At 45.4% G+C, this 27,934-nt stretch overlaps 1 protein-coding gene across 2 annotated transcripts in view; it reads left to right on the forward strand.

Moving 5' to 3' along the window:
* The window catches only part of sptb (spectrin, beta, erythrocytic), a 39,575-nt gene extending 11,661 nt beyond the window's left edge, over positions 1-27,914 (forward strand). For both annotated transcript variants that reach the window (XM_062397608.1, XM_062397609.1), the window contains 35 exons: positions 4,483-4,634; positions 4,746-4,919; positions 6,515-6,612; positions 7,475-7,555; positions 7,726-7,841; positions 7,969-8,081; positions 8,170-8,357; positions 8,911-9,028; positions 9,750-9,908; positions 10,220-10,522; positions 10,606-10,756; positions 11,149-12,019; positions 12,127-12,264; positions 12,569-13,328; positions 13,579-13,781; positions 14,917-15,007; positions 15,270-15,416; positions 16,073-16,339; positions 16,777-17,001; positions 17,607-17,696; positions 18,406-18,696; positions 19,034-19,164; positions 19,407-19,611; positions 19,872-20,095; positions 20,209-20,359; positions 20,854-21,098; positions 21,630-21,768; positions 22,119-22,203; positions 22,356-22,552; positions 22,945-23,027; positions 23,605-23,668; positions 24,098-24,354; positions 24,608-24,781; positions 25,994-26,036; positions 26,448-27,914. In XM_062397608.1, the coding sequence (XP_062253592.1) occupies positions 4,483-4,634; positions 4,746-4,919; positions 6,515-6,612; positions 7,475-7,555; positions 7,726-7,841; positions 7,969-8,081; positions 8,170-8,357; positions 8,911-9,028; positions 9,750-9,908; positions 10,220-10,522; positions 10,606-10,756; positions 11,149-12,019; positions 12,127-12,264; positions 12,569-13,328; positions 13,579-13,781; positions 14,917-15,007; positions 15,270-15,416; positions 16,073-16,339; positions 16,777-17,001; positions 17,607-17,696; positions 18,406-18,696; positions 19,034-19,164; positions 19,407-19,611; positions 19,872-20,095; positions 20,209-20,359; positions 20,854-21,098; positions 21,630-21,768; positions 22,119-22,203; positions 22,356-22,552; positions 22,945-23,027; positions 23,605-23,668; positions 24,098-24,354; positions 24,608-24,781; positions 25,994-26,036; positions 26,448-26,645 (6,932 nt within the window). In that variant the 3' untranslated portion in view covers positions 26,646-27,914. The remainder of the gene's footprint in view (positions 1-4,482; positions 4,635-4,745; positions 4,920-6,514; positions 6,613-7,474; positions 7,556-7,725; positions 7,842-7,968; positions 8,082-8,169; positions 8,358-8,910; positions 9,029-9,749; positions 9,909-10,219; positions 10,523-10,605; positions 10,757-11,148; positions 12,020-12,126; positions 12,265-12,568; positions 13,329-13,578; positions 13,782-14,916; positions 15,008-15,269; positions 15,417-16,072; positions 16,340-16,776; positions 17,002-17,606; positions 17,697-18,405; positions 18,697-19,033; positions 19,165-19,406; positions 19,612-19,871; positions 20,096-20,208; positions 20,360-20,853; positions 21,099-21,629; positions 21,769-22,118; positions 22,204-22,355; positions 22,553-22,944; positions 23,028-23,604; positions 23,669-24,097; positions 24,355-24,607; positions 24,782-25,993; positions 26,037-26,447) is intronic.
* Positions 27,915-27,934: the final 20 nt, after the last annotated feature.

The raw sequence follows: 27,934 nt of genomic DNA on the forward strand, positions 1-27,934 counted from the left end.
GCTCGTTGAACGACTCCTCAGGAGACGCCTCGGTCCACCAGGTCCCGTCCTCTCCTCCTGAGAGGCCACAGGCGTCCTCCAGCAGCGTCTCCTCTCCAGGTCCCGTGATGTGAGATGATACCAGGGATGTGCATGCTTTTCATTTCCTCTCTCCTCGCTGTGAAACCCTCGGAGAGAGCTGCACCCAGTTTAGTTCAGGGAGGATTAGTTCAGACTCGTCTGGTTTTCTGTTTGCTGCCCCCCCCCCCCCCCCCCGACAGATTAGGAGGCGATGCTCTACGCTAAATCGACTCGGACGCTCCTAATGGTTTAATTGCCTTTACGCTTCCACAGAGTGGGTTATCCACGTGGATGTATCGGAGCAGAATGAAGCATGATTTATTCACTGTGCACGTCTGCATCATGTGTTTTACATACAATAAACCACAGTCGGTTCTCTGAGACGTGCTGGGAACTGAGCTGCTGTTTACTGGGTCATTTGGATCAGTGGGGGGGGGGTGCTCTAGGTAATCTGTCCTGCTCTATTTTCCCATTTGAGTCTCTGAAGGCTGAAACAGAGAACCTGCAACTCACTCCCTCCATCCCTCCGTCTGATCCGTCTGTCCCTCCGTCCCCTGCCCTCTTTTCCTCTCTTGTCCTCCTCCCTTGTCTACCTTTGCTCCAGTTCCCCCCCCGACGCCTCCTCGTCTCTCCTTCTGTCTCACTGTCTCCTTCTTAACCGTCAATCCAATACCTTTAACTTTGTCTCCTCTTATACAATCTCCTCTTCCTCCTCCTCCTCCTCCTCCTCCTCCTCCTCCTCCTCCTCCTCCTCCTCCTCATCCTCCTCCTCCTCCTCCACCTGCTCCTCCTCATCTTTCTCCTCCTGCTCAGCTGTTCTCCCCTTGTTCTCCGCAGCCTCAGGGTCTGAATCATTTATCACACGAGTCGTTGAGGGTGCAGTCCTTTGCACTCTGTAGATCTCAGTCGTATTTGGGTGCAGGGATTAAACAGCACTTGGCTGTAGAAGGAACTAGAGGAAGTCACGTGACGGCTGAGACGTCTCTTCACCACAAGTTGACCTGATACACTAAAGCGTGTGTGTCTATGTGTATCATGTATCATTTATCATGTATCTGTACTTTACTACTAGTAGACACATTTCAAGTACTTACTTCTACTTTTACTCTGCTACATACATCAGCAAATCGCTATAAATATTGTGAAGGAACGCACACTCGGCAGGTACTTTTACTGTTAATACTTCAAGTTCATTTAAAAGCAAGTAATGAATTACTTTTACTCAAGTACAAAAGTTGTGTGTGTGTGTGTTTGTTTGTGTGTGAGTTTTTTTTGTGTGTGTGGTCTTTTCTACAGACAAACCAGGATTGAAATCAGGAACCTTCTAGCAGTGTGGTGATGTAATATTAATTTTTATATTGCAAGTTTAATACAATCATTTATTTTTCATGTAGGCTCCATAAGAACAACATCTATGGTTCTCGTCAGTTCTTGTCTGGGGGGGGTCTCGTGTCATATGTCATACCCCCCCCCCCCCCCCCTCTCTATGCCATGCAGCTTCCTGTCTGTCTCTGTGGACACTTAAAATAAAAGCAAAATTACCAAATAAAACATAAAGAAATATGGCAAAGGTCAAATTCTCAGTCCACAGATCACATTCAAGTCAGAGCACAACAAAGCATTAAAGATAGCAGATAAAACATTAAAACAATAAAAGATGTGTGTAATAGACATTAGAATTTTCTCTGTAATCTTTGCTTCAGCGGGCTTGTATCATGCAGGTAGTTTTTCTGTCTATGGAAAACACAGCTCAAAATCTGTGTTTTACTGTTAATGTTACCAGTAACAGATAAATCTGAACTGGTTTTATATCTGCTGGAGAGTGGGAGGCTCGTGTGCTGCTCAGTGAGATGACTGATTGAACGTGTGTCCCCATGTGCTCGTCCTCCCATGAGCCTCTGCAGCTCTGATGCTCTCACTCCCTCTGCCACTTTTCATTCAGGGAATAATTTCAGTTGAGGGATTTTGGTTGTTTCACCTACGCAAAGAAGCCAATCACATCCCATACAGGGTCGTGATCACATCCCATACAGGGTCGTGATCACATCCCACACAGGGTCGTGATCACATCCCATACAGGGTCGTGATCACATCCCATACATGGTCGTGATCACATCCCATACAGGGTCCTGATCACATCCCATACAGGGTCGTGATCACATCCAACACAGGGTCGTGATCACATCCCACACAGGGTCGTGATCACATCCCATACAGGGTCGTGATCACATCCCATACATGGTCGTGATCACATCCCATACAGGGTCCTGATCACATCCCATACAGGGTCCTGATCACATCCCATACAGGATCCGGATCACATCCCATACAGGGTCGTGATCACATCCCATGCAGGGTCCTGATCACATCCCATGCAGGGTCGTGATCACATCCCATTAAGGGTCCTGATCACATCCCATACAGGGTCCTGATCACATCCCATACAGGGTCGTGATCACATCATAATACAGGGTCCTGATCACATCCCATACAGGGTCGTGATCACATCCCATACAGGGTCCTGATCACATCCAATACAGGGTCCTGATCACATCCCATACAGGGTCCTGATCACATCCCATACAGGGTCCTGATCACATCCCATACAGGGTCGTGATCACATCCCATACTAGGTCGTGATCACATCCCATACAGGGTCCTGATCACATCCCATACAGGGTCCTGATCACATCCCATACAGGGTCCTGTTCACATCCCATACAGGGTCCTGATCACATCCCATACAGGGTCCTGTTCACATCCCATACAGGGTCCTGATCACATCCCATACAGGGTCGTGATCACATCCCATACAGGGTCCTGATCACATCCCACAAAGGGTCCTTATCACATCCCACACAGGGTCCTGATCACATTCCATACAGGGTCCTGATCACATCCCATACAGGGTCCTGATCACATCCCAATACAGGGTCCTGATCACATCCCATACAGGGTCCTGATCACATCCCATACAGGGTCCTGATCAAATCCCATACAGGGTCCTGTTCACATCCCATACAGGGTCCTGATCACATCCCATACAGGGTCCTGATCACATCCCATACAGGGTCCTGATCACATCCCACACAGGGTCCTGATCACATCCCATACAGGGTCCTGATCACATCCCATACAGGGTCCTGATCACATCCCACACAGGGTCCTGATCACATCCCACACAGGGTCATGATCACATCCCATACAGGGTCCTGATCACATCCCATACAGGGTCGTGATCACATCCCACACAGGGTCCTGATCACATCCCACACAGGGTCCTGATCACATCCCATACAGGGTCCTGATCACATTCCATACAGGGTCCTGATCACATCCCATACAGGGTCGTGATCACATCCCATACTAGGTCGTGATCACATCCCATACAGGGTCCTGATCACATCCCATACAGGGTCCTGATCACATCCCATACAGGGTCCTGTTCACATCCCATACAGGGTCCTGATCACATCCCATACAGGGTCCTGTTCACATCCCATACAGGGTCCTGATCACATCCCATACAGGGTCGTGATCACATCCCATACAGGGTCCTGATCACATCCCACAAAGGGTCCTTATCACATCCCACACAGGGTCCTGATCACATCCCATACAGGGTCCTGATCACATCCCATACAGGGTCGTGATCACATCCCAATACAGGGTCCTGATCACATCCCATACAGGGTCCTGATCACATCCCATACAGGGTCCTGATCACATCCCATACAGGGTCCTGATCACATCCCATACAGGGTCCTGTTCACATCCATACAGGGTCCTGATCACATCCCATACAGGGTCCTGATCACATCCCATACAGGGTCCTGATCACAACAGGGTCCTGATCACATCCCACACAGGGTCCTGATCACATCCCATACAGGGTCCTGATCACATCCCATACAGGGTCGTGATCACATCCCACACAGGGTCCTTATCACATCCCATACAGGGTTGTGCCTGTGTTTATTTGTTCCCAGTTTACTGAAGCTACAGTAAGATTCCATTCAAATCCAGTAGATAAATCAGAGCAGCTGCTTTAAGAAGAGAAGATGCATCTCATATTTCTTTCATCACTGTGTTGTAGTATTTGCTGTTGCCTGCTGCATAATTCAGTCTGATATCAGAGGAGTGTGTGTCTGTTGTGTGAGGAGGCTTCACACAGGAGTTGGAGGCTTATTGTTGAAGAATCCTGAAGTTCAGGTGCAGATCCTCCATCTCTGATTTCCACAGACAAATGCTGTTTCACAGATATTCCACCTTCCTTCACTCGTCCAGACATCTGCCTGTCTGCAGCTCGTCTGCAGCTCGACAGTAAATCCCGACCAGCTCAGGAGCTGCAGCTCTGGAGCTGAGAAGACTCTTCATTATTCATGGAGCTCATGTTCCTTCTTAACTTTGTGCTCCCGTCAGATGAGCGCGAGGCGGTGCAGAAGAAGACCTTCACTAAATGGGTCAACTCCATCCTGTCCCGGGTCGGCTGTCGCATCTCCGACCTCTACCTGGACCTGCGGGACGGACGCATGCTCATCAAGCTGCTGGAGGTGCTGTCCGGCGAACGACTGGTAAACACGTTTCTAGTACATCTCACACTTTGTAGACCTTCTTTTTTCTTGTCCTTCTAATATCTTCTCTTTATAATCTCTCCCCTTAATCTCTTTCCTCCCGGTCTGCAGCCGAAGCCCACTAAAGGCCGGATGCGTATCCACTGTCTGGAGAACGTGGACAAGGCGCTGCAGTTCCTCAAGGAGCAGAGGGTCCACCTGGAGAACATGGGCTCCCACGACATCGTGGACGGGAACCACCGGCTCATCCTCGGCCTCATCTGGACCATCATCCTGCGCTTCCAGGTAAACAACACTGAGGGGCCTCATTCAACTTTCTTTATTTAGTGACTTCTTTTCCCTTTCATTAGTTAAACAACTTTGTAAAACACACTCGTTTCATTCTTTAAACTATGTCCTTTATCACAGTTATATGAAATATGATAGATGTTAATCCTTGGGGGGGGGGGGGGGGGGGGGGGATTCACACATTACAGCAGCAAGTAACAACAGTGTAAAGATGCAGGAAGCACATTAAGAAATATTTGTACTGAACCAATGATATGAAAGTTATATCATTGGACATATACAGTTTTTAGAAGTTTATTTTTGTTTTAGACACATGTGATTAAAGGATATGATGCGGTTGTTTTTACAGATGTTAGGTGTAAAACTGGTGATTCAGTGTTCATGTGAAGAAGTTAAAAGTCATGTGGTACAAACTACAGGTCAAATTTTGCTTTGTTAAACATCTTACTAAGATACTATATATTAGTAAATTGTCAAACCAATGAAACGCAGCATGTACGACATATTGATGTAAAAGTTTAGATGTAGAATATGGCACCAGACCAAAAAATGAAATATATAAGACATTGCTACTTCAGTACAAGGTACGTTGATGTAAAACAAGGCAAACACTGGTTATTTTGATGTTTTTATTGTCATTATAGGATCAATAATTGTCAACAGATCAATTAGCCATAATAGTCAGTAAAGGGAGACAAACAAAAACTTCAGCAAGCAAATCAAAATCCGTCCTCTAACGTCTTCTGGTCAGATGCTAAATGTGACTGAGGAACAACCTGCTGTGATTAACAGACCAGTGTGTGGTTGTTAATGGTTCTGTCTCTCAGGTCTGTTTCCATGCAGCACAGACCCAGTTTAAAACCAGCAGCCTCAGGATGTTTTTCGTCTTTTTCCTCGAATGAGACGCCTTCAGCTTCCAGTCGTTACGATTCCACTGATCCCAGCACAGCCACAACATCAGAACACGTCCGTTTGACTCTTTCATCTCCTCGGAGGGGACAGATATTTATTTTTAATTTTGACAGCAGCACTGTTATTTTTAGGCACAGTAGTTCAAACAATATGGCCTCCTGCATTATTCACCCTTCACAAAAAAAAAAAAACTGAAACAGGAAAGAATTCACTTAGTCCTGTCGGCGTCGTTTCAGTCAGCATGAAACCAGGAGAATCAAAGCCGGCTAAATTTAGACGTCTCTCTGGAGCCGTCTCTCCGATCACATCACTGCTCTAATTACTGGAAAATAAGAACTCCAATTATCACCAGACCCCGTTTCAGTCGGACTCTAGATTCACGAGATTCCAGCCATGGATCAACATTGATGACTTATCACTGGAGAGTGGTTTTGTGTTGTAACACAGATAAAAAAAACCTCTTCAGTTCAGCTCCATGAAGATAAATGATGGATATCAGAGGGAGATTTGTGCCACTTTAGCAGCGTGTTCCCTCCCGGTGCATCCGATTAGCGACGTGTTGCTATCAGTCGGGGTTTCTGTTCCTCGGATGTGAATTGTTCCCGTTTGATCACAAACATCTCGTTCATTAGTCGGCCTCCATTATTTACCACCCAGCTGTGCTGCTTGTTCCCCATCAGATCCAGGACATCGTGGTGGAAACGGGCCAGGCCGACCAGAAGGAGACGCGCTCGGCCAAGGACGCTCTTCTTCTGTGGTGTCAGATGAAAACTGCAGGGTGAGTGGCACCGTGACCTTTGGCTTGACCCGGCTGTTGTAAATATCCTCTGGGAAACAGAGTGTGAACTTGAATCCAGTTCTGTGCTCAGCTGTAAATCTTTAAATAGAAAGAAATCTTCAGGGCGCTGCAATGCAAAACCCTTTATTATTTGTCATTTAAAACATACATATATTATTAAATTGTCAGTAACGTATTGATATTCTTTTTTGCAAATATTTTGGAAAATAATATTTAAAATAAAACAATTAAATTGCCTGCGCATTCATTAATCTTTTTTAAATATTTAATTTATTTAAAATTAGGTGATATTTCTGAAGTTATATATTTAATAACAATATTGCATTTCTTAAAAACTTAAACTTAAAATTAATTAAATAATAATACATATAATAAAAAAATATTTTTTGGAAAATACATTCTGCAAATTGCAACATATTGTAGTTGCCATTAAAGTTTTAATGAAGTAAAAATTCCTCAGTGCAGAAACACTTTTTTATTTTAAATTTGTATTAAGCGTTGGCATCAAATTATACTTAAAATACCAAAGGTACAAGTACACAGTAGGCAGACTCCACTTCTAATGGACATCATAGTTTATTGCTGTATTAATATAATGTGTTGTAAACCTGAATCATTAGAGTGATTAGTAACTGAAGTATAAAATACATGTAGAGGAGTAAAAAGTACATTTGTCCCTATATACTTACTCACTATGAAGTTCATTGCTCTCCAGCCTCAGTAATATCTGGTGAATGCTCAGACGCTGAGATGGAGGACAAGCCTCAGACATTGATTTAAAGCAGCAGCTTCTGGGTAACGTCCCGTCACTGACGTCGCTCGGCTCTCCTTGTTTTTGCAGATATCCCAACGTCAACATCACAAACTTCACGACCAGCTGGAAAGACGGCATGGCCTTCAACGCTCTCATACACAAACACCGGTAAGGAGAGATGAATGACCATGTCCACTCTCACCAGCCCTGAAATGTAAACACCCACAGAACCCATCTGCTCAGTGTCTCTCCTCCTCCTCCTCCTCATTCTTCTCCTTCTCTTTCTCTGCCTCCTCGTCTTTCTCCACGTTTGTTCTCCCTCCATATTTCTCCTCCAGGCCCGATCTGGTGGAGTTTAACAGTCTGAAGAAGTCCAACCCGACCCACAACCTCCACAGCGCCTTCAACGTGGCAGAGCAGAAGCTCGGCGTCCACAAACTGTTAGACCCAGAAGGCGAGTGACTGACGGAGGCCGGGGCCTTCACCTCCAAATAAATGTTTATGAGCTTTAAGCCCGGTGGAAAAATAGAGAGGTCTCTGGCTCGGCTGCGTCTCACTGTGTCTTCCATTGCTCTGTGTAGATGTGTTCACAGAGAACCCAGATGAGAAGTCCATCATCACGTACGTGGTGGCATTCTACCACTACTTCTCCAAGATGAAGCAGCTCGCCGTCGAGGGCAAGCGAGTGGGAAAGGTGAGATGGAAACATGACGCACACACTCGCTTCACCCGGCCGGAGTTCTGTTGGGCCCGTGTGAGCCCTGACTGTCCTCTGACCTCAGGTTCTGGACCACGCCATCGAGACAGGGACGATGATCGACAAGTACGAGACGCTGGCCTCGGACCTGCTGACGTGGATCGAGCAGACCATCATCGTTCTGAACAACAGGAAACTTGCCAACTCTCTGACGGGGGTGCAGCAGCAGCTCCAGGCCTTCAACACGTACCGCACCGTCGAGAAGCCGCCCAAGTGAGTCCAGACAGGACGCCTCTCCACTGCATCCCATAATAATAGATTCCATTCTATTATATTCTTCTCTATTCTATTAATCCTGTATTTTTGTAAAGAGAAAACTAAAATGTGTATATAGGAGTTTTCTTCTAGTTCTTATTAAGCTAAAGCTAGAATATCAAACAAAGTATGAAAAGAAAATCTTATTTAAACACCTGCTGTACACGTACATCTTTGTATTGTTCTTCTTTGATTTACATATAGTACATAGAGTACTATATAGTATTTAATTAAATGTGAAGCGTTCAATAATTTACCGATAATCAGAATCAGAATCAGAATCAGAAAGGATTTATTGCCAAGTAGGTTTACACCTACCTGGAATTTTCTTTGGTAAAAAAGGTGCATACATTGAACATAAAACATAAAAACACAATAAGTAAGAAATAGCTATATATATATAATATATAAACAGAATAGTTTGAGGTGAAGTATTTTTGTTATCATCTTGACACAGACTAGTTCCTTGTGGCTAACGCTAGCGGCTAACCCGTCCGTGTGACGTGTACAGGTTCCAGGAGAAGGGAAACCTGGAGGTGCTGCTCTTCACCATCCAGAGTCGAATGAGGGCCAACAACCAGAGGGTGTACACGCCTAAAGAAGGAGCCCTGGTGGCGGACATCAACAGAGTGAGACTGAACAGAATCAGTGCACAACATCTCAGGGTTCTATTTATTTATTCAAACATGTCTCTCGAACCTCACGCCACTACAGGAGAGAGAGAGTCTCTGCAAAACTCTGTGGTTTGAATCTCTAAGCACAAAAATCAATTCATTTAGCTGCGCATGATCCTGAGGCCACAATTTGACCACAAACAAATTGAATTGTAAAGGTAGTATTATAAACATATTTACTGCTAATTACAAAATAAAGGCCTGACAGCACTGCAGGCACAAGAAAATAAAAGCGTTGATGGGGTTTTATAATGAGGCGACTCAAAACAAGGGATAAGTTCACAGATATAGTAAAACCATCAATCCTCTATACGTCTGGTTATTGTAAATACAGCTGAAACTATTAGTTAATTAATAGATTAGTAGATTTAAAAACTAATAGTATGCCATCATTTTGATAATCGTGTATCTTGGTCATCGTTGCATTATTAAGCAAAAACATCCAACATGTTCTGGTTCCAGTTTTTCCATTTGCTGTTTTTTGTGAGTTTAAAAATAAATTATCAGTTGAATATCTGTAAGTTATCAAAACTTAATTCAGCAAAATAAGACATTTAAATCGATCATTTAAAAATAAGTAAGCTCCAGTTAGGATCACGGTTTAGATCTTGACTCAACGACAGCTAACTTGCCGAAGCTGCGAGTCCTAACGAGGCGTCTGCTCGTCTGCTTCCAGGCGTGGGAGCGTCTGGAGAAGGCGGAGCACGTTCGGGAGCGCGTCCTCCGAGACGAGCTGATCAGACAGGAGAAGCTGGAGCAGATGGCGAGAAGGTTCGACAGGAAGGCGGCCATGAGGGAGACGTGGCTCCTGGAGAACCAGAGGCTCGTGGCTCAGGTAACACAAACAACATAAACATAAAGTCATGAATATTGCACAATGTAATTATCTGATATTTATTCAGTGGTGTTGATCTCACTCGGGTTATTAACATGTTTACGAATATGAGTAACTAGATTTTTTTTGTTTGTGCACCTGATTGTTGACGATGGAGGTAAACACCAGACACAGATCGGCTCGATGACACCAAAGTGAAAATAAAACTTTCAAATCACAGATAGTTTGTTAGAGGAAGGGAGGAGAAGCAAAACCTACTTAAACTATTAAAATAAGTAAACTTAAACTTCTCCCTGCTCTCTCCTCCTCAGGATAACTTCGGTTACGATCTGCCGGCCGTGGAAGCAGCCAAGAAGAAGCACGACGCCATCGAGACGGACATCTCGGCGTACGAGGAGCGCGTCCAGGCCCTCGTGGTCATCTCCAAGGAGCTGGAGTCGGAGCGCTACCACGACGCCAAGCGGATCGACGCGTGGAAGGACAACATCCTGCGTCTGTGGGACTACCTGCAGGAGCTGCTGAGGGCTCGTGGCGGGCGGCTGGATAAGAACCTGACCCTGCAGAGGATCTTCCAGGAGATGCTGCACATCATCAGCTGGATGGACGACATGAAGGTGCAGAGGAGGAATATTCATAAACCGACAACCACACATTGTTCACAGACCCACGTGATCACATGGTCTGATTGTGTCCTCAGGCGCGGCTGCTGTCTCCGGACTTTGGGAAACACTTGCTGGAGGTTGAAGACCTGTTACAGAAACATGCCTTGGTAGAGAATGACATCGCCCTGCAGGCAGAGCGGGTGCACAACGCCAGTGCTGCCGCTCTCAAGTTTGCAAACGGAGACAGTAAGTGCTGTGGGTCGTCTTTCCCTTCGGCAAAACTATTTATAATGTGGTTTCATCAGGGATGACACTGAATGAAGTGGAGGAGCTCAGACCTCAAGACTTTAGAGTTCTGGCTCAAACTAGGATCGAGTTTGGCTAAATGTTGAGAACCAAAAGTCCACATCAGATGCCTTGTTCAGTCTCTTTACATATTTGTAATAACTTCTTATTTCATCTTACAACTAACTGATTTCATTTTGTACCCTGTGCTTGTGCGGCTGCATCTGTCAGGAAAGGGAATTTTTCTGTTATCACTTTAACTATTGCAGTCCAGAATTTGAAAAGAAATGAACAAATACAGGAAACTAGATGAAAACATTACAGTGATGTTGTCCTTCATCTATTCTCCCCAGGCTACAAGCCATGTGATCCCCAGGTGATCCGGGACCGGGTGCAGCACCTGGACCAGTGCTACCAGGAGCTCTGTGCCCTGGCGGCCCAGCGAAGGGCGCGCCTGGAGCAGTCCCGCCGCTTCTGGTACTTCCTGTGGGAGGTGACGGAGCTGGAGAGCTGGATCAGGGAGAAGGAGCAACTGTTCTCCTCCCTGGATTACGGCAAGGACCTGACGAGCGTGCTGGTGCTGCAGAGCAAACACAGCGCCTTCGAGGACGAGCTCGGCGCCCGGCGCGGCAACCTGGGACAGCTCCTCGCCGAGGGGGACAAGATGATCCGGGCCAAGCACTTTGGTTCCCCCAAGGTTCAGGAGAGCATGGACGACATCGGGACGCAGTGGCAGCAGCTGGAGGAGCTGGCGGCGTTCCGGAAGCAGAACCTGCAGGACACTCAGAGGTTCTTCCAGTTCCAAGGAGACGCTGATGAGCTCAAGGCCTGGCTGCTGGACGCCAAGAGGCAGATGAGCACCGACGACGTGGGACACGACGAGTACACCACGCAGCGGCAGCTCAAGAGGCACAACGACCTGAGGAACGAGGCCATCAAGAGCGGAGCCACCATCGACGCTCTATCAAAACAGGCCAATGCCCTGCCGGAGGAGCTCCTGAACACCCCTGATATCCAGAGACGTCTCAAAGACATCAAGGACCTGTTCATGGAACTCCTGTCTCTGGCTGACCTGAGGCAGAAGAAGCTGGATGACACCATGGCCCTGTACACCATCTTCAGTGAGACGGACGCCTGTGAGATCTGGATGGGCCAGAAGGAGACGTGGCTGGTGGGATTGGAGGTGCCGGAGAAGCTGGAGGATCTGGAAGTCGTACAGAACAGGTACAAAAAAACACATTATTTGTATTATTCACTCTGAATTATGACCTTATGCATGTTTCAATATAGTTTTTTTTTGTATTTTAACTGATATTCTTTCCTTATTACAGGTTGAGCATTCTAGCTCAAGATATGGCAAACGTTCAGTCGAGAGTCGATGACGTCAACAAAGCGGTGAAGCAGCTGGAGGACAGCAGACACCCTCGCACCAAGGAGGTTAAAGAATGTCAGACACGACTGAATACGAGGTGATTCAAACATGTCTCCAGATAACATGTCTTCCATTCTTACTGTTCATGTGTGTGTCAACATGTCTGATAAATCATTCTGTGCTTAATCCAAGAAAAACTAATAGTGTTCTAATGTTTAATCTTCTTACTGAGGCGTTTAATCATTTTATTTTACAGGTCAGTATCTTCTGCTCCTCAAAAACAACAAGCAGTTTAACATTGATCAAGTAGAATCAAGTTTCCAATACTAATTGAGTCAGAGATGATTGTCTTCCTGTAATCAAGTTTATAACAAGTGATTAAATAGATGATTTCTTCTCAGGTGGGAGGCCTTCAAGGCCATGGTGGAGGACAAGAAGAAGAAGGTGGACTCTGCAGTCAGTCTGCACAGCTACAGGCTGGACTGTGACGAGACAGAGACCTGGATCAGAGACAAGACGCGGGTGATCGAGTCCACGCAAGACCTGGGCAACGACCTGGCAGCCGTCATGACCATCCAGAGGAAACTGTTTGGCATGGAGAGAGATTTGGCCGCGATCGAGGACAAGCTGTCCTTCCTGAGGAGAGAAGCCGACCAGCTGGCCCAGGATCACCCGGAGAACGCGGCCGACATCTTGGCCCGCAGAGGAGACCTGGACGCCGCCTGGGACGCGCTGAAAAAGACCCTGAAGGACAGGGAGGACTCCTTGGGTGAGGTCAGCAAGTTACAGACCTTCCTCCAGGACATGGACGACTTCCAGTCCTGGCTGTTCAAGACCCAGAAGGCCGTGGCTTCGGAGGAAATGCCCGCCACGCTGCCGGAGGCCGAGGAGCAGCTCAGCCTCCACGACGCGGTGCGGGAGGACATAAACAACCACGAGGAGGACTACCACCGCGTGAAGGACACCGGTGCGCAGGTCATGCAGGGTCAGGAGGACGACCCTCAGTACCAGCAGCTGGAGCAGAGGCTGAATGGAATGGACCGGGGCTGGTACGAGCTGCAGAAGATGTGGGACAGTCGCAAGAACTTCCTGGACCAGGGACTGGGCTTCCAGCAGTTCATGAGAGACGGCAAGGCTGTGGAGGCCATCCTCAACAACCAGGTACTGTCCTGCACCTGTGTGTGGTGTCGGAGTGTTTAAATGATGGTTATAACTTGTCAGAAGCCTCATCAGGGACCACAGAGTTGAGGTTAGCAATGCTACAGGTATCTAAAAGAATGTAGAACAGAAGAATGCAGCGTAGTCACATCCCACGCTGCATGTTTGTCATTCAGCTGTTTGTGTTTTCCTGTCTCCTCTTGGTTAATGTTTTTCTCTTTCTGCCGACATGTCTTGGGCTGCTCGGTTGAAGGAGTACACGTTGGCTCACATCGACAAGCCCGACACGCTGGCCGGCGCAGAGAAGGCTCTGAAGAAGCATGAGGACTTCCTGAGCACCATGGAGGCCAACGAGGACAAGATCCACGGCGCCCTGCAGGGAGGACAGCGGCTGGTGGACAGTGACAACCTGTACTCCGGGAAGGTTCAGGACAAAATGGACTCCATCCTCGACAGGTGGGTCATCACAGTGTTCGATAAAGACTTGATTATCGTAGAAGTTTGGTACAAACTTTTACATAACTTCAAACTTACCTGATATTGAAAAGATCTTGTGTCAGTTTCCTTTTTTATTCCATTCTATTCTATTCCTTGGCCAGTACTAACTTACACATGTTACATAAAACTGATCAGTTTAACTCCTGACAGGTGATCCCAGGATTAATCAGATTCTCCCTTATTGTTAATTTGTTCACTGATGTGTTATTCATTTAATTCAATTATTTTATAGTGAAGTTAAATTGATTTTAGTGATATCCTATATACATCTCCAAGATTTTCAAATAAGGGTTTATAGAGATGAATGGAATATTGAGACATTGCTTGAAAATGAGAGAAAGAAAAAACTAAACTCTGCTGCTGGTGAATGAGCAAGATATTTATTTATCTATAAAGATATAGTTGAGATTTAAAATGAATTCAAATATATATATTTACAATCAATGAAATAGATAAAAGAAGAGCTAATAAACTAGATAGGAGGCTGTAAAACATGTTAAAAATGAATACGAGATAATAAATGTTTAAAAAATAAATATGCACACAAAACAAAATACTTTAGATTGAAACAGAAGGTTTAAGTTTAAGATATCAACACTTGAAGTTTCTCTCCCAGCACAATGAAGCTTTGTACAAATCCTCAAAAACATGTCTCAGAAGTTTCCACATCTTAGATCCAGAGAACGTCAACTTTCTTCCCTCTTGAAGTTACAATGTCTCTTTTAGCAGTTTGGTAAATCCTCCACATTCTTCCAGTGAAACAGTTTCCTTATCACTGTAGCATCAGTGTCAACACGCGGCAGTGGAGAGGGCACCAGAGCTTTTCCCCTTAACTCCCTCAATTTACTCGGTGGACAGGCGCCCACGATAATGGATATTGATCTTTAAGTGCGAGCGCTTCCTCGCGGTGCAGCAGAGGAGCTGACGACTCCTTCAGGTTACTGTGTCAGGTATTTCTCTACGAGGAGGAGGAGGAGGAGGAGCTCACGTAGATTTACTCCTTGCAGCTTGTTTGTCTGGGCTTTGTCTCTGAGGGAGTTAACGCTCCAGTGTTTCATGTTTCTCTTGTCTTTGTGTCGTGTTTGACCTTCAGGCGCGACAAGAACAAAGGACGAGCCCAGGAGGTGTCCGAAAAACTCCGAGATAACCGCGACCTGCGGCACTTCCTGCAAAACACTCAGGATGTGAGTTCACCACGAGTTTAAACGTTCATGCAGTTGATGGGTAACATCTAAGAGTACATTCAGTATTTCTAGATTGTCGTTTAGTATTTCACAGCAGTACTTGGGATTGAGGCCCCATGTGGTTAATTACACTATTGCTCTTTTGACGAAAGATAAAGAAGTAAATCCTTATTGTTCAAAGTCACGTCTACACTAACTTCATATGAATGATTAGTAGATATTCTTGGTTTCCAGTTGACTAACACTCGCTCCTCCTCTCCAGCTGACTCTGTGGATCAACGAGAAGATGCTGACGGCTCAGGACACATCGTACGACGAGGCCAGGAACCTCCACAGCAAGTGGCTGAAACATCAGGCCTTCATGGCCGAGCTGGCCTCCAACAAGGACTGGCTCAACAAAGTGGACCAGGTCTGGAAGAACTGTGTGGTGCTCGGAATATCTACACACCGACATGAAACGATTCTGATGTGCACAGAGCTGCCACAGAGACACTGTGCATCAACACAAAGCAAAATAATAAGTTAATAAGCAAGAAGACGATCAGGGATCCCAGATCAGCTCGGATTTATTTAGTATTTTGCAGAAAATTCAACTTTAAAGGGTTAATTCACCAAAATAAGAAAGATTTGATCGGGACACCCAGATCTATAAATAGACAAGAGATAACTTATCGGATACTAAAGTCTCTATTGTTGTAGATTTGCTGTGTTGTCCTTCAGTACATTAAATTATAAAATATACACATGCATTATTTTTTCAGGTTTTAAAACATAGTATCCATCTATGTGATAAATACAAATCATACAGCAGCATCTGTTCCCAGTGTTAATTTGTCCCTGTGATAAACTACAGAGAGTGGAGCTCATGAGGGTTTTAATAATTTGGGTGAAGTCATAAATATTTGAATCTGTTTTATAAAACATTTAAGTGCAACATTTAAACAAATGATTGTATTCATGAGGTGCATACATCTACCTTTACCTTGTGTTCTCAATTTTACAATGAATGAAAATGTCCTGTGACATTTTCTTTTTCTAACACGTTATAAACCACGTCTTCCTCAGGAGGGTCAGGAGCTGATGGAGTTCAAGCCGGAGTTCGAGCCCATAGTGACGGAGCATCTGGCCAAGCTCCACGAGCTGTGGGACAAGCTGGAGTCCACCACCCAGGAGAAGGCCCGGCTGCTGTTCGACGCCAACCGCTCGGAGCTGTTCGACCAGAGCCAGGCGGACATGAAGAAGTGGCTCGGCGAGCTGCAGCAGCAGCTGCAGGGCGGAGACGAGGACGTCAGAGACCTGACGAAGGCCAACATCCTCCTGAAGAAGCACCAGGTCCGTGTCTCTGTAGCGTTTCACTGCATAAGCTTCAGATTCGTCTGCTTTCTGCGGCTGCACCTTCCCGGGATGCATGCGGGTCTCAAATCATGTTTAGTTAACTCTCACCATGGGAGTGAATACATTATGGTGTTAGCGCGTGTTATTTCTGAGGATTAACTTTGAGTGAGTGAGCGTCTGTCTCGGATCTGTATTAATGTTTCCTGTTTGTTTTTGAACACAGCAAACAAAAGCCTTGAATCTAAATCGTAATGGGAAAATAAAAAACAGCAACAGCAGTTGTGTGAAATGATGTTGCAGTCGTCAGGGCACTGATAAAACTTTCATGATAACAGTGGCTCAGCTCAGTTTAACACAGAAAGAGCCAAGACAAGCTAACTTTTACATCCTGATTCTGATGAGGTTATTTATCTGTTTGTCTCGTGCTCTGCCAGATGACGGAGAACCAGGTGCGTGACCGGGCGAGGGAGATGGAGGAGCTCCAGCAGGCGGTCACCAAACACGGCGGAGGCCGGGAGGACCAGCCGGAGCTGGAGGCCGAGCAGCGGGCCCTGCAGAGGGACTTCCAGCAGCTCCTCACGCCGCTGGCTCAGCGCAAGAGCAAGCTGGAGGCTGCCAGGGCCGTGCATCAGTTCTACAGGGACCTGGCCGACGAGCTGGTGAGCATGCTTTCACTGTCAGAGCCAGATGTGTTGAAAGTCCCTGTTCACACATGTGATTGAGAGCTATGCATTAGAATCAAAAGAGTTGTGAAAGATTCATATTAGCTTTTTAAATATATAAAAAAGTCTTTGGAGTTAAATTATCGAAAACATTCAAGTCTGAACTTCAAGGGGTGTTTTTTTTTCTTTCTTCCTGAAAAATGATAACCTGTTAATTTGGAAATGAAGTTTTCAATTACAGTACGTTAGCTCAGTCTGCGAGATAGTGGGACCACCTGCTCGCTCCATGAAATTCACTCTCCAGGTGAATCTGGGTAAAAGCTTTAATCCCTTATTGGTTTCTCAACATAAATCCACTTCATTCAGTCGGAGGAGTCGGCTTAAAGAAGGATTTTTACTGTTTGAGTAGCTGGAGACATTTTGTGAAGGGGTATAAAAAAAGATTCAATATAACTCATGGTCCTAACGTTTTCTTTTAAACTCGCTTAACGTCAGAGATCTGTGAGACTGTTTCCTCCAAAGACACCCGTTGTCTTTTTCTCTTTCTTTCTTTCTTTATCTCCATGATCTCCTTTCTTTCCCTCCATCGTCTTCTCTCTAAGCTCTGGATAGAGGAGAGGATGCCCCTGGCCACGTCAGACGAGCACGGGCACAATCTTCAAACTGTGCAAATGCTGCAGAAGAAGAACCAGGTAGGGATTTCACTTGAGATTTAAAAGAAAAGGTTGTGTGTTTTTGCAATTTTGAGTTCTGCATTTAATTAGATTTCTTGATTAATCAGTTAATTGATCAAGGCCCATGAAATGTCACAGAATAGGGGACGTATCTTTCACTATTTCCTGGAGCTCAAGGTGATCTCTTCAAATAGAAACAGTCTGAAATTACGTTTACAAGGATTAATTAAACACAAAAGCAGCATCCGTCCTGAGTGACTCGATCTGAAGTGGACGGCTCCAAGTGCTGATGTGGACGAACCCAGATGTGTCCTGAGATCTGATCACTCAGACATTCAGAGGTGCTCTGGGACCCATGTGACCTTATTCTCGCAGCTGGATGTTTGTGTTGATTTGCAATTACAGCCGGGAAGTGAGAACCGATCACAATGAGCAACATGAGACACATTCCAGAAGCATTTTAGTGTCCGACTCAGCAGGATGTTAATTACAGAGATACCACAGATCTGCTGATGGACTAATAACAGGTTCAGGTGGAGTGACTCTGTTGTTCCAGTGAAGTCATATCATAATACAGCATCTGCAAAACAAAGCTTTTTAGTTTTTAACATTTAGAATAATAATAATTCTGTTTCTGGGGATCTTGTTGGAGTTGTCAGAGAACTTTAACAGTTACAGAGGGATTTAGTTTGTGCGGTAATGCCGGATTGTGTTTTCTGTCCGTCAGACATTACAGAGGGAGATGGAGGGCCACCAGCCTCGCGTGGATGAGGTGGTGGAGCGGGGCCGGACGATGGCGGAGGCGGCCAGCGCCGAGGGCAGGCCGGAAGCCGATCGGATCACTTTCCAGCTGAAGGTGCTGGAGGAGGCGTGGGACCGGCTGCAGGACGAGATGGCCAAGCGGCGCGAGAGGCTGAGCGGCTCCAACTCGGCGCAGCAGTTCTACAACGACGCGGACGAGGCCGAGGCCTGGATCTGGGAGCAGGAGCTCTACATGATCGCAGATGAAAAGGCCAAGGTGAGGAACAGCTCAGTCACAGCACAAGGAGGCAGGCTGACTATCTCAGGGAAGTGTGTGAGCAAAGCAGATCATATTATTCCAATTTAAAAAAGCCATATCATGTTTGTGCTAATAACAAGTGGCACTGTTTGCATTAACATGATTACATGGTTCAGGCTTTCCTCAATTAACGCTGACACGCTCTTCATAAGTGGCAGCCCCCCCTTCAGAGCTCATTTGTTTTGCTTTCATCTCTATTATTTCCTCTTTGTTTATCTTCTACCCCCCGTGATTCTTCCTCCTCCTCCTCCTCCTCCTCCTCCTCCTCCTCCTCCTCCTCCTCCTCCTCCTCCAGGATGAACAAAGTGCCATGCTGATGCTGAAGCACCACATGCTCCTGAAGCAGGCGGTGGACGACTACGCCGACTCCATTAAGAAGCTGAATGGCCGTGCCCAGAAGATGTTTGCAGAGGACCATCCTGACGGGTGTGTGCTTTTTAAAATTTGATGTTCACACAGGGAAAATAAAAACTCTTGTTGTCCCAGTCAGTTGTGGTTTAGGCAGATAACAGAGACAAACATGTAAAATGTGGTAATTCCTGTTTCCTAATCACACGCTTCATCTAGGGTAAACCTCAATCCAATTTCTGTACCCTTCTTTTTTCATTTCCTCCATCTTCCCTTTCGTCTCGTTGACCTCCATCCTCTCCCTCTCACCTCCTCTGCAGCGAGGGCATCATCAGGCGACAGGGCCGGGTGGATAAGCAGTACGCCGGGCTGGGGGAGCTGGCGGAGGACCGCGGCAGGAAGCTGGATCACGCCTACCACCACTTCCTGCTGAGCCGAGAGGTGGAGGACCTAGAGCACTGGATCGCGGAGAGAGACGTGGTGGCCTCCTCCCAGGAGATGGGCCAGGACCTGGACCACGTCTCGGTAGAATTCACACACAAAACAAACCATCCTATAATAGACAGATGTATGTTTATGGAGAATGATTTCCTGCTCAGTCTTATTTTGAAGGTGGAGTTATTTATGATCATATCATATCAGAAGTTTGCTCGCTATAGATATCACATGATTTCTTAGCTATTAAAGCTAAAACTAGTTGTTCAGCTTTCCATATAATATAAAACTACACACAAAATACATAGCGAAGGTGTTTAAACACGCTGCTTCTGTACTTTCCACTTCAGATTCTGAGGGATAAGTTCAGAGAGTTCGCTCGGGAGACGGGGATGGTGGGACAGGAGCGGGTGGACATGGTCAACCTGACGATAGACGAGCTGATCGAAGCCGGTCACGTGGAGGCAGCCGCCATGGCCGAGTGGAAGGACACCATCAACGACAGCTGGGCGGATCTGCTGGAGCTCATCGACACTCGAGCTCAGCTCCTCACGGCGTCTTATGAACTGTTGAAGTAAGGGAAACCAGCGTCCATGTATAATACAACCTGCTTTCTGGATTTTATAATGCTACCTTATGTAATGTATTGATAAATGAGTGAGTGAGAGATCAATGTGTTTATCGAAGGTACTTTGACGATGGGAAGGAGTTGGTGGCTCAGATCCACGAGAAGCAGAAGGAGCTGCCTGAGGACGTGGGAGAGGACTTCAGCAAAGCCGAGTCCTTCCACCGGATGCACGCCGCCTTCGAGAGAGACATCACCGCGCTGGGCCAACAGGTACGGCTCAGCCAATCAGACGCTTTCATTCGGGAATCAATAACAGGCAGCAAAGTTTGATGACTTACATCCGTCCAGTACAGGGATTCTCATGATTTGTTATAAATGTTAAAGCTGCATTATTCAATATTCTCATTTTAACATCATTTTGAGATTATATGGATAAACATGGGACTCACATCATTTTAAATTAAATCAATCTTTACGTTGAATGTGGGATTAAGCAGCAACAACTCGCCATAACTTTATTTGCATTAGTTTTGTGTTTAGAGTTTCTGCTGCCCCCATGTGGTTTAAAACAATCTACAAATGCTGCTTTGACTTAAATACTAATTAATAATAATACAAATTTGATAATTTACATTAATTAAGAGGAAGGGGGTTTAGTATTGAGAATATTTGATACGTTAAATAGAGTTTAGGAAATAATGGTCTAAGAATAAAGAAGAAATATTCCTGTTCGTCCTTTTTTTAACTGCTTCTCCTTCCTCCAGGTTCAACAGTTCCAGGAGACAGCTGGGAGGCTTCATGCCCAGTACGCAGGGAACAGGGCGGACGCCATCCAGGCCACAGAGCGTGCGGTGGTGGAGGCCTGGAAGGGTCTGCTGGACGCCTGTGACGGCCGCAGGGCGCAGCTGGTGGACACGGCTGAGAAGTTCCGCTTCTTCACCATGGTGCGAGACCTGATGGCCTGGATGGAGAGCACCATCCAGCAGATAGAGACTCAGGAGAAGCCCCGGTGAGTGCACCTGGGACACGGTGCCTTATATCCATTCCATAAAACATCTTCACAAAATTATCAGTATTGCAAATTGCAGAGAGGAAGCTATTTTCCCCTCAAGAGGAAATGTGATATGAAAGGCTGTTAATTACCATGTTTTTCTGTATATGTAGATTCATAAAAACTACACTACAGATTAAAGCATCATTGTTTATGGGAGCAATAACTTTGCTCAGATAAATTAATGTATTTCTTATTATATACAGTTCAGTTAACACCAGTTTTAAATAATAGTAAAAGTGCAGCAATTGACCAATCCCAGCAAACAAAAGCTTAATTCCCCCTTAAAGCCAATGGTTTACAAAGCAGAAATAAACTAAAAGTACTTTACTAGTATTAAGATGTAGTATAAATACAGGACTGTTTGGACTGGATAAAGACCACACAGTAATACATTTGCAGGAGCTTATAATTTACTCTTCTGCAGCTCTAGTTGTCTGAGAGAAGATCAGCTTCATGCTTTACCTGCTCTCACCTCACATCCTTCAGGGACGTCTCATCCGTGGAGCTCCTGCAGAAGTACCACCAGGGGATCCGCTCCGAGATCGAAGCCCGGGGAGCCAAGTTCACCGACTGCACGGACCTCGGCAAGGCCCTGCTGACACGGAAGCACCGAGACTCTGCAGAGGTGAGACGGCTGCTTCTTCACCCTCGGCTGGGCCTTAAATTGCTGCTTTCATTAGATTTAATTAGTTTTCTAGAAGTGATTGTTCTCGTCTGGCACAATGGATCCAATTGGATTGCTGCGAAGGAAAAAACCTCCACTCCTCTTCCACTCGTCAGGGAGACTATAAAGCAAATACTAATTAGAAACGGAAAGCCAAAAGAATTTAAATGAGCAATTGACCCTGGCCCTAATTTAACATTCGGTTAATTACTTCACAATACTAATTCTTAGAAGATAATGGCAAGTCTCGGGGCTGAGCTGTGTTTTATAATACTGATGTATGACTGCGGCTGTGTTCCTGCTGGTGTCAGATCAAAGAGAAGCTGGTGCAGCTGATGGAGAAACGGAAGGAGATGATGTTCAAGTGGGACGACAGATGGGACTGGCTCCGACTGCGTGAGTAGAAACCCTCCTCGCTTTCCTCACAAGTCAAAACAACTTTGTTATTTAGTTTCTTTTAAAATAGAGATATTTGCAAGATATAAACAAACTGCATGTGTAGAAGTTTCATAACAGCAGCTGTCTCCATCACACACACACACACACAGTGCTGGAGGTGTGTCAGTTTGCACGGGACGCCTCGGTGGCGGAGGCCTGGCTGATCGCTCAGGAGCCGTACGTCACCAGCAGGGACCTGGGCCACACGGTGGACGAGGTGGAGAAGCTCCTCAAGAGGCACGAGGCCTTCGAGAAGTCCACCGCCACGTGGGAGGAGCGCTTCTGTGCCCTGGAGCGCCTCACCACGGTACGAGGGGAACCCCGGGACTTTATTTACAAAGAGTGGAGCGCAAGGACTTTAAAACGATATATATATATATATATATATATATATATATATAAAGAAACTTGTATTCCACCCTGTGAGAATACATAAATATAATTTATATTCTGTTCCATCTTGTTCTGGCTCTTTTTGAAGTTACATGTTTACACTTGGTGAATTAGAAATTTAAGCAAATGGACAAAACTCTAAGTATTTCCATTTGGAGACGTCCTGTGGATCAGTTCTTACTTTTACTTGAATTTTGGGTTTAATATAAATATTCATCATATCTTAAGACATTACCAGTAATGTATCTGACTACTCTAATGAAATTAGGTAAAGACTCGATAGTGACACTGGTTGTTGTGTTGCAGCTGGAGCTGTTGGAGCTGAGGAAGCAGCAGCAGGAGATGGAGCAGTTCATTAAAGAGGAACAGCGCTCAGATAAGGACAGCAGGTACACACAGACACACACACACACACACACACAGAGGCATTCATGTGCACTGTTCCGTATGCAGGCTGCGTTCTCTAGTGTGACCTATGAATTGATCGTATCATCAGTGGATCTAAAGCCTGATGAGGCCAATCCCTTTCTGCCATAGAGCTCCATTGGTTCTACATAGACTATTAAAAACAAATCAGTGAGCACACCACTGCACTGAGTGACACCTGCTGAAAGTAGTCCCGGGCAAAATCAGGATTTCTGTTGGTTTTATAGAAAAACTATAGTTAATGAAAGTATGCAGGGATTTCTGTAGGTTTGTACACGTGTGGGTCAAAGAGTGGGTTTGGTTCCAAGAGTCAGAGAAATTCTCAGAGAGCAGAAAAGCAGAGGGAGTCAAAGTTGATTGTTGGCTTTGGATTTTTTCAGGGAATTTGAACACAAACACAAAAATGCTGAATTTCCCCTGAACTTCCAAGCAGTCACGCTCTCTCTCTCTCACACACACACACTCACACTTATCACACTGCTCCACCTGCTGCTGTTGAAGGTCTCTAATGCAGACCCCATGCTGCCCTCTTTCCTCCAGGAGAGAAGACACAGGCTTTGTAGAAGAGTCTTCACAGATCTACACCGTGGAGGAACAGACTCTGGTAACTGCACTCGTTCGGCTGCCGGCCTCTGAACTACACACACTCGTGACCTCTGTTCAAAGAAACTATAACTTCAAAAAGGAAAAACATTTTCATGCCTTGTGCCATTGTGAATGAGAGATTTCTCAATAACTCCTGAAGGATAAACGAGTGGATGTTTCTGGTCAAAGGTTAAAACAAGCAGTCACAGGCTGATTCTGTTTACATGCACTTCATCAATTGTATGAAATTATACATATAATTGTGAGTCTGCACACACGGATGTCATTTTTTGTTCTTAATCAAACTACATTAGCCTGTTCAGAATCCTAATCAACACTTCTTAAATGATAAACAACAGTTTGTCTTCTCCACACACGCAGGCTGGTTTCTCTGGTCTCATTCTTTTATCGGTGTCCTGTCTCTTATCTCCATCTTCCCTCCCTCCAGTCCGGTTCCGGTGCCGTTGAGCCCAGTTCTCTGGTGCTGGAGGAGACGGCCGATGACGCCACGGTCCCGATGGTGTCAGAGATGAGAGAGAGCGGCTCTCTGGAGCTGGAGTCCTCCGTGTCGGCGGTGATGCCGAGGGAAGCGGAGAGGGCCGCCACGATGCCCGTGGAGCCCCTGAGAGGCCAGACCGTGCTGCAGGAGGGCCTGCTGGGCCGCAAGCAGGACGTAGAGGGCTCCGGGAAGAAGGCTTCCAACAGGTAGAGAACAGTCAGGGCTTCAGATAGTTGTTTTCATGCAGCAAAGCAAATATATGAAACCAATGGAGACCTGGAATAGGAAGAAAATGCCTGTGCTAGTGTAGAGTACGCCTGTAGAGGATTTGTATTTAATCAATTAAGCTCCTAACGGATATTTAAGGAGCTTAAAACACATTTTAATGGACATTATTAGTTTTTATGTAATTGAAAGTATTTCTTTTTTTTGATGAAGACCTGTCTCTCTTCTCTTCAGGTCATGGAACAACTTGTACTGTGTGCTGAGGCCCGGCCATCTCTCAAACTACAAGGACGCCAAAAGCTTCGGGCACGGAGTGACGTATCACGGCGAGGACCCCCTGTCCCTCAGCAGCGCCACCTGGGAGATCCTCGGCAACTACAAGAAGAAGAAGCACGTCGCCAAACTACAGTGAGAATCCATTTGAGCTTTTTCCTCATTTCACTCATTATTAAAAGAAAGGGATATGATCTGTTTGGGGGCCGGGAGCCTTCTGTTTTTTTCCATTTCTAATTCGACCCAATCGTTTTATAGCAGGGTTTGTTAGCCAGCAGGTAAACAGTCGGTGTGGAGAGCGGAAGAGGAAGAGCACACTGACTGAAATGCATCAGCTTTTTAATTTGTTTGCCTTCATATGCAGATAGTGGTTTATTATTTATAGATTAGCCAGAATGTTGTCTGGACCTAAAACCGACTGTCTACACTGGATAGCACCAGAATATTGGCCGTCGCCCCCAGAGGCTAATTAGTCATCATATGAGCTGACGGGCTCCAAGATTAGCAAGGAATTGGATAAGAAGATCAGTCTGAGCAGAGAAGGTTATGTGCTGGACAAATTGTATTTCTTGTTTTTTTTGGGGTAAAACCCATTAAGCTGCATTTTCTGCATGAACTATTATATTTAAGTGTATTATTGCGAGTTCAGTATCTTTGTAAAATGAGCCTGTCAGCTGGGGCCGAACGCTACTTTGTCGAGAGCATCATCCGAACTGCGTCACACCTGACTCTGCACTTCACAGGGTCCAGAGGAACACAGCTGCTGGGGCAGAGCTGTGTTCCAGAGCAACGTCACAGCAAATACGTCATTCGTGTAAAAGTACTCGCAACCAAGCTCTTTATAAAAAACACCAGAGCCAAATTTAATTTAGGAATCTCACAGTTTTACTGTTTATTTACATTTGCAATCCAACAGTAACAAGCTGCAAAATAAGACGTTTTAACATCTAGAGCTGCAACAATTAGTTGATCAATCGCTTTATAAGTAAAAACATTAAACATTTGTTGGTTCCAGGTTCTAAAATTTGAGAATTCCCCACTTTTCTCTGTCTTATATTATTGTCAATTAAATATTTTGTTGTAATTAGACCAAACAAGAAAGTGAGGATTTTTTCTTGTGCTTTACTTTAAATGAAAATTACTTTTAATGAACCAAGAGAAGAATCTATAAACACAACACTAAATGCTGCCTTTGCAAAACAAACATGGACAAACTTTTACGAATATGCATAAAGAATTCAAAGTTTGTTGCTGTAATGACTGAAAATAATCTCAAACTTGTTCCTCTGGCTTTTCTCCACACAACCAATCTGACCCGCCCCCCCCCCCCCCCCCCTCTCTCTCTAGTCTTGGTGATGGCAGTGAATATCTGTTCCAGTGTAAAGACGAGGTACGTTACTCATTGTTATCTCTCTCTGTGTTAAACCAATCAGCAGCTCTCCACAAATCACATGAGACTCCTTGTTCTGGACTCAGCTGCTCTCTGATCCTTCATAATGCAGCACACACACACATATATACTCTGTTTAAGTAAGCATTGTAGTTTATTTATGTATGCAGCTGACACATGTACATTTCCTTCTGAACATTTAACCCACCGGGGTCATGAGGCTTCACAAATTTAAAAATAACTACAACAAAACATAATTTAAATAGTACATTTCTCTGCCTGTACCTTTCATAGAGTTTCCTTGTTAAAAGCTAACAATAGACCGAGAGACAAACACACACAGTCCCACTGGACGCACACTTCCCTTTGTAAGCTCTGGTATGATGTGTGTATTTTTGTGCTTAATTTCAGGAGGAGCTCCAGCGCTGGAGCCAGGCCATGGAGAAGGCCATTCAGCCCCTGGCAGCAGAGGAGGCGTCAGGGCCCTCGGGGGCCAAAGCCCACAGCCTGCCCCATCCCTCCTCCTCCTCCTCCGCTGCCCTGCCTGAGCCCGGCTCTGCCAAGAAAGACAAGGAGAAGATGTTCAGCCGCTTTGCCAAGAAGAAGTGAGACGGAGATTGGAGGGGAGGCGGGGAGGGAGGTGGGGGGGGGGGAAGGTGGGATTGGTTGCCGAAGCAGCCTGGAAAGAGAAAGTAGTATTCGTGTACAATCAGTCGGATGAAGCTTTTTGTCACTAGATGTTTTTTTTAAATATTATTTTGCGAGCATATTGTAGCTGAGTTTGAAGCTGTCACTCTTTTTGCCTGTATTTAAATATCCACTTTTTTTCTCCTTTGTGTTCTTTATAACAAAAACCAAATTGAAAGCATTAAATTAAAGCACAGGAACGCTCCTTCCACACTCAACCAAAGAACGTTTGTAAAACTCTTGTTGTGTTACTTCGGCTGCAGGTTCTGTTTGGTTCTTGTTTCAGTGAGGCATGCTCTGATCCGGCTGTGTTCGATAGGAAGGCCTGACATGAGCGCAGGGTGACCCGAGCACCGGAGCGTACTTTCATTAATCTGCCTTACAAAATGGTTGTGAACTGTAATACTGTGCTGTTTGAAATTTGGAGCGCTGAACGCTACTCATAGAATCAGAGGGAGGTTAGCGGGCTTTTGTAGAAGCGGTGTAAAGACTTGGTGATGAGCAAACTGTGGTGCTGCACGGTGCACACACACATAGACACACACACACAGAGTGTTACTGCAGGTATGCAAACTTAACGCTCTCCGCACTGTGAAGGGTTTGACTGTTGAGATTTCAGGAGGACAACAGACGAGCAGTCACATGACACCACAAGCTGTCAGTCTTGAACATAGATGATATTCTGAACTTATTTCTGTGAACTTGAAATGTATTCAACACTCGTGTATGGAAACCCTGAATTTCATATCTATCCAATAACATATATACAGTATCTATATATCTACAGATGCATGAGGTATGTTTTAGTTTGATATGGTGCTATTGTGATATTCTAGAACTTTCAATCAAGGCCAACCTGACCCACTGTCTTGGAGAAACTGGTCTTATTTTGAAAAGCCGGGATTCAAAATGAGCAGGGAAAGCTGGAACCTGGATTCATCCCTTTCCTAAAGTCAAGTCCAGTTTTTTGTGTGAAAACCAAATGTGGACACACATGAGTAAAATGGAATATGGAGATTGAAATATTAACAAACTGCCATAAACACAACAGAAGACAACTGTTAGTGTGACGTGGGTCAGGGCTGAGTTCACACGGGAACCTTCCTCACGCTTAAGTGCTAAAAAAATAAATGATTGTGCATGTGTTGATGAGAACAACTTGAAATCAAAGTAATTTTTGAGGTGGGGGGGGGGGGGGTAAGTTTCCATAA

This window comes from Platichthys flesus, chromosome 10 (assembly GCF_949316205.1).
Source record: "Platichthys flesus chromosome 10, fPlaFle2.1, whole genome shotgun sequence".
NCBI lineage: Eukaryota > Metazoa > Chordata > Actinopteri > Pleuronectiformes > Pleuronectidae > Platichthys > Platichthys flesus.